Here is a 15,525-nt window from a genome sequence, read left to right as displayed (position 1 = left end):
CAGGTATGTGATATTACCTGACTCCAGTTGAGTATTAAGTAAATTGACAAAAGAGAAATTAATTGGTAGAACTCGGGCTCTGTGGGGCTCTGTGATGCTGCTGCTTTGGGCCCTGGCAGGATGGGCTGGGGTCTCCATGCCCTGGGCGGCGGTATGACAACGGAGGTGCCTATTGGGGTCAGTGGGGGAGCTGGCTCCCTGGAGGGCTAAGCCCTACCAGCCATTCCTCCCCATCCCCGTTTATTTCTCTCCTCCTGCTCCCTCACATCATCACACAAACATGCACATAGGACCTTGGGGGGTGGACAAGTCGAGGAGTGCGGGTATGGACCCCATTTCCGCATTCCTGTGGCTTCCTGCCCCCCAATTTTATTTGCACCTTATGCACTTCCACCGACGACATTCCACGCAAACATACACTTAGGGCCTTGGGAGTGAGCACATTCAACGGCACTTGGCAGGGGGAGTTCTCAGCCTCCTCCCGAGTGCCGGTGCCCACTTCGAATTTTAAACTGCATTTAGACACCAAGGGCTGTGGGTGCAAGTAGGGTGGTGCAGTGGCATCAGCTGGCATAGGCCAGAAAATGCCCGCACTGCCCGCTCACCACAGCAATAGAATACACCTCATTAACACACAACACTATGTTGGAGCAGGTGGAGGGAGACCAGGGGGTCTTAGCACACCTCTGTTGTTGCTTGGCTGCCTGGGGCTGGAGACTAGGAGGGAGATCTGGCCGTCTGGTTGGGGTCTGGGGTGGTGGGTTGCTGTGCTCGGCGGTGGGCGGGGGAGCCTGCTCATCAGCACCCCAGCAGAAAGGGTCAAACTCTGGTAACCGGTGGTGGTTGTACCCCATGTGCAGCATTACCGGGACCAGAGTGAATAGGGTGTGTATGGGGAGCATGAATGGGTGTCCGGCGTGTATTTTTGTAAGTCTTTGGTTGTATGTGCATGTGTGAGCATGAGGGAGGGAGTGTGTGACTGTGTTTGTGTATGACTGTATATGTCAGGTGGGGCCTTTGACTCCTCCCTTCTCCTGGGACCTCCTTTGATGATATAGATCTTCGTCTCCCCTCCCCCCTGTTACACCTGGTGGGGGTGTGATGCCTTGGTCTGCCTGAGTGTTCGTGGCTCCCGGGTCAGGGAGTTTAAGATTTTTGGCATCTGCCTGATCAATCCCGGTGGCGGCCTGGGGGGTCTGGGTCCCTGGGCTCTGCTGGGTCCCCGGCGGGGGTGGTCGCCCCTGGGTCCCGGGTCGCTGGGTCCCGGACTCGGCCGGCTAGGGGGTGGGAGGCTGCGGGCAGGCCTGAGGACTTGCCGCTGATATCTCCCGGGGCTCTGCCGGCTGCTGGTTGTGGCCCCCCGGGGCGATCCTCTGTGCCTCTCGAGGGGGGCGGGGGCCTTTCTGGTTGCGGGCTCCTTGGGGTTCCTGTGTTCTGGGGCAGCGCCTGGATCTCTGGGACTTGGAGCTCCCCCCCGTCTCCTACGCGTCTTTGGGGGGCAGATCTGTGGTCCCTCACACTCTCTATTGGACGCTCCTATAGATAAACCTTACATAAACAAGCGCGTGTACACACACAGGTGCTCACATGGTGCTCTCATAAGTATGGGCTTGGGCACGTTCAACACATGTCTTAAGACTATGGTGGGCACTCAATGCACTGTGGTATATTATCGTGTGACTGTTTAGTTAAACAATGATTGATTATATATTTCTTCATCAAGTTGACGCAGTGATAGCTTGATTTTGTTATATTGGTGTTGTGTCCCATTTTTTTGTTATGTTTTGCTTTTTTCTCGTCTCATTTTGCAGGTCTAGAAGCAGACTCTTGTTCATTATTGTTTATTTTTGTTGAATCCCCCCCCCACCTAACCCCCTCTCTCCCCACCTTTTCTCTTTTCCTTTCTCTTTCACCTCTGTCTCCGTGTCTGGTCGAAATTACAAAGCATTCAAAAACAATAACAATAAAGTTTTAAATATCAGGTGCGACATTAAAAGCAGACTCTTTGATGCTCCACCTGAGACATTAAAAGCAGATGCTCTGATGCTCCACCTGAGAGTAAAACTGTAAGGCTTGTTACCAGCATTCAGACATCAATTCTGCTTGCTTCACAGCCAGACAGGACACGTTAAAAAAAAAAAAAAAAAAAAAAAAGAGATAGAGTGAGAAGCTTGGTCATCCGGGAGGTGCTCAGAGTAGACCCGCTGCTCCTCCACATGGAGAGGAGGTTCAGGAATCTGTTTAGGATACCTCCTGGACATCTCCCTGGTGAGGTTTTCTGTGTACGTCCAAATGTATTATGTTGACCTGTTGACCTTGGGATGCCTTAGGCTTCCCCCGGAGGAGCTGGCCGAAGGGGTATGGCAATTCTGGGCCTCTCTGCTTATGCTGCTACCACCGTAACCTAATCTGGACTAGCAAAAGGGGATGGATGGATGGATGGATGGGTGGGTGGGTGGGTGGATGGATGGATGGATGGATGGATGGATGGATATGTTTAGGCAATGATGAGTGGCATTCCTGCACTGCCAAACTAGGCTGACTTCTTGAATATTGGAAGTCCAACTTTAATCTTGTTTGGTTAACAAATTTCCATCCATTACAAGCACACAGGGTTTTTGAAGGTTATGAAGGTGAATTAACTTCAGAATTATAAACACGTATCAAGGAAATAATAAAAGAGATGTGCCATATTTAATAATCAATGTACCATTTAAAGCAGAAAATATTACTCCTCAGAGCAACTGAGCAGCAATCAATTTCCCTCTGGGATTAATAAAGTATTTTTGAATTGAATTGAATTGAATTTGCGGCGCTATTCATAGTAACGGAAAACAACGGCAAAGTAACGGAAAATAGCATTAGCGTCATAGCGCTAACTGACACTTAAAATGAATCTAGATCGCTAGTAGTCAAACTGAATTAAATAAGTTGCTAAATAAGTCGCTAACTTTCTATCAGGAACGCACAAATAATGAAAAAAACTAGACTGCTGTGTTGCATCTAAAATGGTCCGGGCGGAAACCGGAACTTAAGATGCACAGTAATGTCTTTCTGACACAAGTAATGCAGCTAGAAGAGCCTCAACGAATGATTCGTTTATTGTTTTTTGCTACATTTTATCTCAAATCAAACTCATTTGCATTATTTTTATCCTTGCTGTGATAACGTGATTGTTTTGCATCGATCAGATGAAAAGTTGGTCAAAATACTCTGAGTTGGTGTCGAGGGAACCCATGGAGAGGGAAGAGGACATAATCTCAGCAGAAGAAATTACAAAACCATTAACGTTTGTAGAGATTAAGCTAGATAAACAACATAGATACTGTACACACACCAGACTGAATTAATTCCTCTGCTGTACAACCTCCTGACACACACTGTAAACCAGGATCACTATCTTTAGAGTTAATATACAGAAAGCGGGTGTACAAACACGACCTCGGTGAGTTCAGCAGTCTCTCAGCAGAATGACACCCAGTCAACCAGAATTTAGCAGTTCCTTTATGCTTTTGTAATGTACTAAAAGGGTCAAATTTCACCATCTACATTGACCAACCTTTCATCTACAGAAATAAATCCACTTCCTTTTTGGCCTTCCAAACCCAGAAGTTTCTGCAGTGCTTGTTTACATTTCATGAAGACAAAACATTCAAACAAACATTCTCACCCAAGGTTCTTGCACTCACTGTGTGAACGCCAGACGTCAACATTCTTCACTCTGAATAAGTGAAGACTCCACGATTTAATAGTTAAATAATCATATGTGATGAATGAACAAGATGTTTAAATCAAATGTTTGGGTAGCCTGTGCTTAAATCAATGAATTTAAATGAATATTGTTCTTCCGATGATCCATTTACATCACAAATGTGTTTGATTTAACAAGTTAATCATTGTTTACACTCATAGACCTCCCATAAGGTTAAAGATTCGTATTCACAGTGTTAAGAATCTTGTATCTGAAGGAAGGCGTGGCTTTCTGAGGGATGTTGGTAAATACTCGGAAACATGTCAAATCCTGATTGGCCAACTTGGCCAGAAATCATAACAAAGTAGTTTAATAAAACAAGACTTACTTCCCAATTAATTAAGTTTCTCGCTGACCCTCGTACCAGCCAATTGAAAGAAGCATTTTTGAAACCATCTTGTCCTTTGACCTCCTGTCAAAGCCTCTCTGCAACGCTGGGGCTGATACCAAACAACCGGCTCTCTAAGAGCCAAGCAAACATCAACCTTAGACACAAAAAAGCATTCCAGCTTCCTGCCTTCACCTCGAGGGATCTCAGACTGGACGGGTCCTATCGAAACTATCTACGGTATCCTGATATCAGAGGTTCACTACATCGGCAGTGACCTGCACGACCCCCCGGATCGAACGAGAACCTCCACACCAAGGGTGCGTAGACTTGGTACGACAGATTGTGTCTGTTGCTGTTCATAAAAAACAACTCTAGTTTATAACTAACAACAAATTATTTTACACCCAGATTTCACAATTTCAGATACAAAGAACGTTTGCTACAACATCTAACTTCCATCACAACACCTCACATCCACCACACCACATCTCATTATTCATATCTTGTCATGTATCATTAGTTTAGGAAAATCAATTAAATTCCTTTTATAAACTATATACTGACTCTGTCTGAATTAATACGAAGTGTGTGTATGGTCCCTGAATAAGCGAAGAACCCTAGAATCTTGTGATTGAACATTCAAAGATCAATCAGATCAGTGTGTCTCTGTCACACTGGGCCGGCTCTAAAGGACAATTTTCCAGGCCATTTCAGGAAGTTACCAGAACTTAAACTGGGGCCTGTACTCGGATGTTGCCCAGTAGAGTCAGTGGGTGGGATGCTGCCAGACACCCAGCATTTAGAAAGTTGTGAGGCTTTTGGTGAAGCAGAACGGAAGGAAAATAAGCAGCGTTGTTGTTTCTAAACTCCCATTGCTGAAAATGCAGCCAACTGATGCCAGTAAACGGTGTCCTATAGAAACGCTGCTCTTTACAACACATAGCTGCTTTCCTCGTCCCCTGAATGGTGGACTAAAGAAGCAAAGCTTCTGATTAAACATTCAAAGGTCAATCAGATTGATATTTCATATTTATATGGAATCATCACAGCTTATTGGTCATAATTAATATGTATTAATTGCTACACTTTCAAAAAAGTAAATAAATAATAATTTATGGAATTTATGACTAAATAAATTTTCAATTCAATTCGGGTTTATTGATATAGCGCCAAATCACGACAAGGGTCATCTCAAGGCACTTCACACAGTAAACATTCAAATACAGGTCAGTTCATTAAGCTAATCAGTAAAAAGTTTTGGTAACACTTTAGTTTAGGGAACACAAATTAACCATTAATTAGCTGCCAGTTAATATGCATATTAGTGGACTATTAAGTCTGAATTAGTCATTATTAAACTATTATTAGGTGTTTATTACCAATGCTGTAATTCTAACATTAACAGGCCATAAATTAAGAGTTTTGTCAAAATAAGCCCTTCATAATTGTTTCATTAACTGAAACTAAATGGATTGTTGCAGATTAACACACATGCTAATTCGCTCAAATCAATATGTGGCTTTTAACAAAGTAATTCAAGGGGAATAGTTAGTCTGCATTAATAACCAAAATATTATGTTCTGGTATTATGTAAATAAACACCAAATTCCATGTTAATAGAGCCTAAACAACAATCAACTAGCCACTTGTGAGCAAGAATTTGTTCCCCTTTCTAAAGTCAGATTTTGTTCATACCTAATTACTAGTAGTTTAGTATTAATTAACCACTTAAAGGCAAGAATATGTTCCCCTTGAATTACTTTGTTAAAAGCCACATATTGATTTGAGCTAATTAGCGTGTGTTAATCAGCAATAAACCATTTACTTTCAGTTAACACACCAATTATGAATGGCTTATTTTGATAAAACTCTTAATTTATGGCCTGATGATATTAGAATTATGTCATTAGTAATAAGCTGTTAATAAGTGCTTAATAATTACTAGTTCAGACTTAGTAGTCCACTAATAAGCATATTATTTGGCAGCTAATTAATGGTTAATTTGTGTTCCCTAAACTTAAGTGTTACCAAATTTTCCTATACAAGGAACCCAGCAGATTGCATCAAGTCACCGACTAGTGTCAGTGACTTTACAGCAATCCTCATACTAAGCAAGCATGCAGCGATAGTGGAGAGGAAAACTCCCTTTTAACAGGAAGAAACCTCCAGAGGATCCTGGCTCAGTATAAGCAGCCATCCTCCACGACTCACTGGGGATTGAGAAGACAGAGCGCACGCACACACACACACACACACACACACACACACACACACACACACACACACACACACACAACATGTATACCAAGTAGTAATTCTAAGTAGTGATGAACCGATATGAAATTTTTGGGCTGATACCGACATCCGATATTAAGATTACTGTTATGGCCAATAACCAATTTTTGCCAAAATCGATATACTGACATTAATGCTTCTAAAATCAGCAGATTTTTCATAGAATAAAAATGATTAAAGCTGAATTTACTTTATCATGTACACACAACACACACATGTACGCTTCTGAGATGATTACAATCTCTGTGAGATGACTTAACAAATACACATCACCCCCCTCACCCTCTGAAACATGCAAACAAATGGTGACAAGATGGAAATAATATCGGTTGATAATAGGGGTTGTACGAACTAGTCGACTAGTCGACTTCGCGGCTCTGTAGTGACTTTTTATGCCTGTCATCAACTAGTCGCTGTCACGTGATAATGACTGACAAGATGCAGTCCTCGGAAAAGACAGCAGGTGATGAGCCCCTGCGTGTCTGGATCGAGGCGGAGGCGACGCGCTGTGCGGTACTGACACCGGCGGTAAAACGGACATTTAACCAAACTGTGACCTTTTCCCTCATGCAATTTAACCTTCCCCTCACCCCCATCCTAATCTTAACCAGTTTGTGCATGCAAAGCTCTGATCGTTGACGTGCGCTCCAGACATTGCGTCCTGAGCAACACCAAATCAGGTATCACCACCTCAAAAACAAATTAAACACGCGATCGTTCATGTCGGCTCATTTCCTTTCATGTTTTCTGTCTGTTATTTGTGCCTGATGCATTTCGCTGCTGCGGAGCGAGGCGCATCACCTGTTGTCCTCCGGTGACGCACCCCCAAGATTCCACTATCTCCACTCCGCTCCGCTCCGGCACGAACTCCGCAGCAAAAACGGTCCCGTTGTAGTCGGCCGGCGAGCAGCGAGCGCTCCGCTGTTTTAGCGGTCGGTAGATCTTTTAGAACTGCAGTTCAAAGGTAACTCATAAGGTGAATCTATATGAACCCAGGTAGCAGTTTTTCTTTAGGATGAAAGGAGATGCAGGAAGATAATAAACAGGCAGGACAGAAAAATAGTCAAATAAAAACAAGTTAGTTTTTGTACCTGGTGGTTGCAACAAACAGACACCACTGAAGGTAATCAGAAGTGAGGAACAGAAAATGAAATAATTATTTTAATGTTTAGAGCAGCAGGAAAGGCTGCAGGCGCATCAGTGAGTTTGCGGCTGCATGCTGCGCAGGGGGTGGGGGGAGAGGACTGAAGTAGGATGCAGAAACTACCGTTGTTAAAAGAGATGTGTTAACTTAGAAAATGTGGGCGCAATTTTAATTGTCAAAAACTCCAGCGAACCTACCGACCGACCCCCCACCACCCCCCCACCCCTCCCGCCTCTTCCGGCGTATGACGTCATCAACGACTAGTCGAAGTCGACTCGACTTTCATTACTTGACTGTCGACTTAAAAAAATAATAAAGTCGTGCAGGCCCTAGTTGATAATATCGGCCTGGTTTTTTTTATCAGGTTGATACCAATATGTTAAAAAAAAGGACCAACATCGGCCAATACTGATATTGATGCCGATATATTGTCATCCCTAATTCTATGGTTACATTGTGATTTCTTAGTAAATATCTTATCTAGTTAGAGACAAACTTTATTGTATTTATCCTAGTGAATCTATAATTAAACGGGTAAACTAGCAGTAGCACATCCAACGTCAAAGGAAGTAAAATGTTATTATCAGGAGAGGGAGAATGATTAAGTGGTTAGCAGCAGTGTTCAAGCCGACGGCACCCTCCATGAGGTTACCACAGCTCAGCAGAACATCGTTGTAGCTGCTGACCCAAAAGACCAACATAGCCAATGAGAACAAATGTTCTGTCTGTTATTTCCTGTATTCTTAATAAAATACATGCAGTTGCTGTAAATAAACTGTAAAAAGGGAACATCATTTTTCCTTATATGATAATACGTTTACTGCCCTGTGTTCAGCATGGCAGAAAATGACTTTTTCACTTTAATTCTTCTTTACATGTTTTATTAATAAATTGCCCACACTGTGAACGGCTCTGGCACACAGCTTCTGTGTGTCGTGTGCTTTCATTCCACTGAAACGCTCAGATGAATAATTAAAAAGCCAGCAGATAAAGTGATGTACCTCTGTCAGCCTCTGCCTCCTTTCTCCTCAGCTCACAACCTCCAGCACTCTCTCCCTCCAGTGTCTCAATGTCTAAGCTTCATTGATCGCTTGCCTTGCCTCCTTTAGACCCCGCGCTTTATTTCCTCCTCACTCTCCTCTCCTCCCTCCATTCTCAGAGAGCTAGCTGGTTTGTATTTTTGCTGTAGGAGACGATGGATGGCAGGACGGTAGGCAGAGCAACGGAGAACAGCAGAGATGGTCTTTTGGTCTTGCGTATTTAATCAATTATATTCTCTTGCTTCTTTTGGCAACTCTACTTGATCTTTCTCCATACAACACACACACACACACACACACACACACACACACACACACACACACACACACACACACACACACACACACAGGTAAATTTTGGGGCTCCTTCCATCTTGTTTCGATTTTACTACAATATTTTTAACTCGACGTGAAACATGGGAAGCCTTTTGTGGGTTTTCGGGTTGCTTTGTTGTTTTTCACTGTTCCCTTCTGTCTAGAATGATAAATTTAGGAACACAATGTTTCAGCCTGACATCACAGAGCTGGTGAACATGCTCCTTTAAAGTTTACAGCACAAATAACTCTAGTGTAGAGCAACTTTTCACCTTTTTTCTTCTTCCATAAAGCACTTTAAAGAGTCAGTCACCTCCAAATAGCCTTTATTTTTACATATCATCTGTATAGATGAGTGTCTGATAGTGCTGCAAACACGTGGAGTCATTATTTTGGTGAATCTTGTTTAAAAAATAAATATTCTTCTTGAAACTGTCAATGTAGCTCCCGCTTCAGGTTAATGGCCACGGCTATTAGCGGGGGCGGGAAAATTTTATCAGGGGTGGGGGGTGCGCACGGATCTTTTGTCGGTATATCTTTTTTGGGGGGGGGGGGGGGGGGGGGGGACGTTGTTTTCAAGGTATCCAGAGCATGGGTGGGAGTGTGTTGAATATGACATCCGCATTGTATTCTCCGTCAGGCAAATACATGATCTAACAGTTGATTTTCTGGTTGGTCGTTGCCACAGCACCGTTCTCTCGGTCTGCCTGGCAACGCCTCCTTTTTCTGCGTTTTTCAAACAGGCATTGTGGGTGGCATGCAACTCTGTTACTGGGTGGATTTGCTCTTTAAAGAGACAATGTGTAGTCTTTACCGTCATTTTCTATAAACATCCATCAAAATGTTGTTGAAAACGAATTAAATGAAGCCCAGTGGTTGAAAAATATTGGCTGCTTTGTAACATATAACCATAAAAATCAGGTCTAAAATACGTGGGAGTGGGTCAAAGGCTTTGCGAGGCGATCTCTTGTGAGGCCAGGTGCCTTGCTAACGAGGACACTGTCCTTGCTTGATCAAAGAAAACGATTAAATGGAACAGACTTGCATCATGCTTCCGCGGTGGTCACGTAACGTGACACGGAAGATAACGTTATATTTTATACGTATTAGTTTCAATATAAATATAGAATGAGGCTTTTACTTTGTAAATTGTGTATATATTTGTTAAATATAATTGTGTTACTACCTGCTAGCCACACAAGCTGCAACTACTAAGCAACCAACCAACAACAGATAACTTCTTTGGGTCTAAAAAAACATTTGAAATTAGTTAACTTACATTTAAACTTGAAATTTGCCCCAGAAGTAGCTGCTGGCTTGTGGTTCGCCATCCTTTTAAAAATGCCGCACTGCATTCTGGGAATTTTTTTTACCAAGGCTAGGCTACGAGACACCTCCTGTGTATCCTTGCTCAGCTAGCTAAACGGCTAACAAACGGAGAACATACGCCTCAGTAGAACATGAAAGTTGGACCACGCCTTGGCGGTTCCTGATGACGTATCTGCTAGGCAACCGGGGCGAGGCCAAGACATCAAGGCAAGGTTCCTTGGCATTGACAAACACCTTAAGTCTCTGGGCGACGCTGTTTTAGATGCTATGTTTCCTTCTACGGGAGTCCGTGAGGACAAAATTCATTCGCTGATTTGTAACAAACGGTTACAAAACGTTCACCTTTCATAAATGTTGTTTTACGCATTTATCTCTTCACTTGTTGCCAGTGATGAAAGGGAGTCTGATGTGCTTGTCAGTTTGCTGGAAGTTTCCCTCCCGAGGAATTTTTGACCCTAATGGGCATCCATTGGTAAGGTCTTACTCCAACACAAATATACTTCTTGCTTGCAACGATTTAGGTATCTACTGCCCCCTATCGCCAAGGAAAATACACACAGTCACTTCAAATATTTTTCCACATGTATGGCTCATCTCATTTGAGGCCTTGCAGCTGTATCACATTATCACAGATAAGGTTCTGGTTTCTAAAAATGACTAAATCTCAACTAAAATTAATAAAATGGTTGTTTTCTGCTCAACCAAAGGATTTATAAATCATGAAGGCTCCCAAATATCCATCACTTAGGAGGGTCCTATCCAATGATTGATATTTTTCTTGGATGTGACTTGTCAGGCTTCTTCAGAAGGACTCTAATCTGTACCTGTCTCTCTGACTTCCTCTATTCTAAAATATGAGGTCCCATGTCTTCCTGATGGGGATGGGGTGAGGTTGGACACTAAAGCACACTTAGGGATGGTGCAAGGCCCTGAGGGACAGCAACTCCAACACTTACGGGGGTTTGATGGCCCCACGCTGGTCTTTATGTATCCACATCACTGCATGGCAAAACCACAGAGAATGAGTCAGCTGTAGAGCTCTAAAGCAAGTGAGTGTTGCCATTGCTTAACCAGTCAAATGAATAAAAAATTCCTTTATCAAAACTCCCAAATATCAACTTAACCAACTAGGCTATGCATCACAGGGTGCACTGCAGCACCTTTCAGTCCGTCATCGTGGATTATGCTGCTTTGATGTGAATGTGTGTTCTCTCTAGGTTCCGTCTGACTCAAATTATCATCTGGTTTCAAATCTGAAGTATCCACGAAGGGATTGTTTTGCTCGGCGGATAAAATTTATAAAGTGGGAAAAGTCAAACCGCATCCACCATGAATGAGGATTCATTATCGCGGCTGACAAGTAATGCAACTAAAAAATATATCACATCAGCATCTCAGAAGATGATCTATACCACAGGGCTTCACTGAAGTGCTTTTATGGCAAATAACCTGGTTGAACACTTAACAGTCAGAGAGAGCCATCAGCATAGATGAATGGTTTAATAATACATAACAAATGGTCCACATGGGGCTGATTCATGGGGCATCAGGTGCTGGTAACATGGAAGCATTAGCTCATTTTGGGCTGTAGCTATCCACTTAAGTAGTTGGTAGAAATGTATTTTCTCCTTATTTGCTGAAATTTCATGAAAGTAATAAAGGGATTATTTGTATTGGAAGAAGTTTTGGACACAAGAAGCGTCAAAAGGTCTTTAACCAGTCTTTGTGGTATTGATCTGTGACGTTTTTAGTTCCAAGGTCGTTCCTTCAGCCCTTCTTCTACTTCTTCTGATTTTACCTGCATCATGCAGCTTAGAGTGGCTAAGTGCTTTCTGAGCTAAATATTTAAATGTCACATTCACAAGCTTTCTATACAGATTAATGATTTTTTTTCTTGTCTTAATACTGGAACAAATTGAATATGCACACAATGCGCTCTGGGTAATGATGCCCTTGCAGGAAATGAAAGTAGGGCTGTAAACATGAATAATCCAGTGTGAAAGCAGGGCCGCCTACATGAAAAAATATATAGAAAGTAAAGAAATAAAGATGGGGAACAACAAAGGAGAGAGAAGAGGAACTTAATTCACAATCTTGTGGTGCTACCTTCTTTGTTAACAATGTTCTCTTGGTGGATTTTCAGCCAATGTGGCCAACACACATCACATGTTGGTTCGGTAGGTAAAGCTCCAGGTGTCGACAACCCAAACAACCTAATGGGCCATTCCCATCTGTACCGGGTCGGCCTGGGCCGGGTAGCCCCAGTCTGCCCTAGCCTGGCCCGGTTGATTCCACACATCCTTGTCTTAAGCCCATGTGGGCTGATTCTACCCACCAATCAGAGGCTTGCTCTAATGGAAGGTGTGAACTTGCTGTCAGCAGTGGGTGTGTTGGCCCTGGTCGGCCTGAAGCAGACCCCCTCAAGAAGAGGGCTGAGAATGAACCTTGGTTGGCCCGGAAACATACCAGGCCACCCAGATATGTAAACAACCTATGCTACCCGGCCCGGGCCAACCCGGTACAGATGGGAATGGCCCAATAGAGATGGATGGTTGGGTTGGTGATACTTGGTGAAACAGAAGGCTGGAGGCCCCATTAGTTGGCTAATAATAGAATAATAACAGGCACCTTTTAGGGGTTTTGTGTTCAAAACTTAATTTTTCATATTTTTTTTCTTGTGATGGTTGAGTTGAAAGCTGGTGTGTGCTTTTTTTCACATCACCTTTTTGATGCATGTGGGCTATTGTAGCTGCAGTACCTATTTTGACCTGCATGGCGCTAAGGAGTCGAATGTTTTTACACATTAGGGCTTTAATTCAATGTTTTAGATTTTTGCAACAAAGATGTAATAAACCAACGCATCTGGTTTTTAATGCTAAAACCTGACCTCATCACATCATGCAGTCATAACTCAAACTCTGCTACATCTGTTCCCCAGCTGCTTTACATTCATTAAGTTTCTGGAACAATCCTATTCTTTTAAAATAGCAAATTACAAAATCATGTGTTTAATGTAAATGTCATGGATAAAAACAGCTGAAAAGAAGACTTAATTGGGTTAAAGAAGCAACAAAACTGGACATCAGCTCAGCTCCATGTGGACAAATCTATTCCTCAACTTCTGTGTTTGCCAGTGTTGCTTTTACAGAAGCTGTCAGTGTTGGTCGAACCATTTTGTGAATACAAAGTTGAGGAATTCAACTTTCTACAATTTTGCCAAGAGAAATAATAGAAAATTCACTAGATGTCCTTGTGTTGGCACAAAGCTAACACCTAAACGGTGCTCCAATGGTTTGAGCTGCTCAAAGACACTCGAAAAGGCTAAAGAACAATACTGTTATATATTTCCTTAAGGCATGCTTTGCGACTTTTTCATATTTTAAAGTCATTTTCTTGAGCCAGTATGTGCTAAAATGACCCTTTACAGAGTTAATGAAATGTCCCTCAAATCCCACCACCCTCTGTGGTCAGAATATTGCACTTGCCACTTCAGAGTGCCAGTCCGGTCCCTGTTGGACTTAGTAAAGTGGAGCTGGCATACCTGGCGCTGCAGACTGCTTCCAGCACATCGCCTTCATGTTTTAGATCATAAACACAGCTGATTTGTGTAATTTAGTGATGAGCCGCTCCTGTAGACACTAATGAAGGCTGGGGAGACGTTTCAGCTGTTGAAAAGATGAACGTGCAGCGAGGAGAGAAGTTTTACTTTAGTTTTTACTATCAACCACTAGGGGGTGCTAAAGGCACGCCAAAACAGTTTAGGTTCCTTTTGCGCGCGTGTGTGTGTGTGTGTGTGTGTGTGTGTGTGTGTATTCTTGTTTAATAAACACATTCTTTCTTTCTCCCTCCCAGGTTGTCAGGCAGTAACGTCCCTTCTCCCATCGTTAGCAACAAGAACTGGCTGCGGCTGCATTTTGTGTCTGATAGCAACCACCGTTACCGAGGTTTCACTGCACATTATCAAGGTAAGAGGAGAGTGTGTTAGCAGATGTGAGCATCCAAATGCGCACGCTCAATAAAAAACCACATGCACATTGTGGATTTTTTGGGAGTTCATAATGAGAACTCGTTAATGTGACTTTTCAAAATGTTTTGTTATTCTCCCGTTTTCTGTGTTTTTGTTCCTTTTGACAACCGGCCATCCCAGCTTTAGCTCCTGCTTCTTGCCTCCAGTTGTCTTGTCTCCTCTTCTTCTTTCTGCATCTCTCTCTTTTTGCCATCTCAAGCTAATGAGAGTTTGTTTTTTCTTTTGTAAAACGGCCTGTGAAGGGCTAAAAAAGCAGGTGGAGATTTATTTGGCTACACTCGTGTCTCCCAGCAGTAATAATACTGTACTGCACAGAACAACTGGACCTGATGGTGCTTTTATACACATTTTACTTGTTTTTTTTTTCTTTCAAAAAACTCTAGCTTGTTTTTCAGCCTGAAATTTCCTTTCAAGTCTGTTTGGCATCACTTAGATGCTTTGTATCTTCTTGGCCAGAGGCATGTGGTGCACCTACAACACCCTGTGAATAAAACACACAATCGGGGGGGGGTATTGCTGAACGATGGAGAGAAATCGGTCTAGAAGTCATAGCCCTGTTGATCAAATGCACTATAGAAGTTTTTTTTATAACTGAGTGAAAGCATGGCGATATTTTCCATTAGGCCCACGGTCATGCAACATGACTTGTCACATCACTTCATCCCATCATTCCTCCCTCTTTACACTCAAAGTTACCAGAATAACCATTTTATAAGGAAAAAGTAAAATAAAACATGAATCAGTGCCTTAGAAAGCAGTGTCTCTTCCTGTTAAGAAAGCATTTTAAAATATGTCTCAAATACACAGCACTTTTTAAATTACCCCTTTATTTGTGTTTCTTTGATACAAACCCTTCTTGTCTTTTATAACACCCTTCATCTTAGACAGGAGTGCACTCAGAGGCATTAATAAACACACAGGGTGTTAGCAGCATATTAAGATTGGTGTCCTTGGAATCATAAATCATGTTCTATTTTCTTATATAAAGTATATGAGTAACGGAGAAAATGAACCAACAGAATCAAGAAAAGCAACAAAAAACCTCAAAATGTTCGTTTTTCCACATTCTCCTTAAAACTTGATGTTGGGGATATTTTCAACCAGTGATGTCCCAATCTGATCGGATTGGTATGTCTTTCTTAGACTGGTATAGCGACACCAATGGGGAATCTTTGTCTGCCAAAAGTGAAGCCAATGTGGAAGTATATTGCAGTTCCCACCATCCTCCACTAGGGGCTGGCTCCAGAAAGGAGCAAGTTCCTATTGACTCCCATGTTAAAAATGCAAAGTTAA

The 15,525-nt window shown here is 42.6% G+C and overlaps 1 protein-coding gene across 10 annotated transcripts in view; it reads left to right on the top strand.

Moving 5' to 3' along the window:
• The window catches only part of LOC107372769 (CUB and sushi domain-containing protein 3), a 630,513-nt gene that overhangs the window by 324,987 nt on the left and 290,001 nt on the right, over positions 1–15,525 (top strand). For all 10 annotated transcript variants that reach the window (XM_070547446.1, XM_070547444.1, XM_070547452.1 and 7 more), the window contains one exon: positions 14,058–14,170. In XM_070547446.1, the coding sequence (XP_070403547.1) occupies positions 14,058–14,170 (113 nt within the window). The remainder of the gene's footprint in view (positions 1–14,057; positions 14,171–15,525) is intronic.

The sequence above is a fragment of the Nothobranchius furzeri genome, chromosome 19 (genome assembly GCF_043380555.1).
Source record: "Nothobranchius furzeri strain GRZ-AD chromosome 19, NfurGRZ-RIMD1, whole genome shotgun sequence".
Classification (NCBI taxonomy): Eukaryota; Metazoa; Chordata; class Actinopteri; order Cyprinodontiformes; family Nothobranchiidae; genus Nothobranchius; species Nothobranchius furzeri.
Note: the sequence above shows the minus strand (reverse complement) of the source record. Positions and strands in the feature narration are given on the sequence as shown.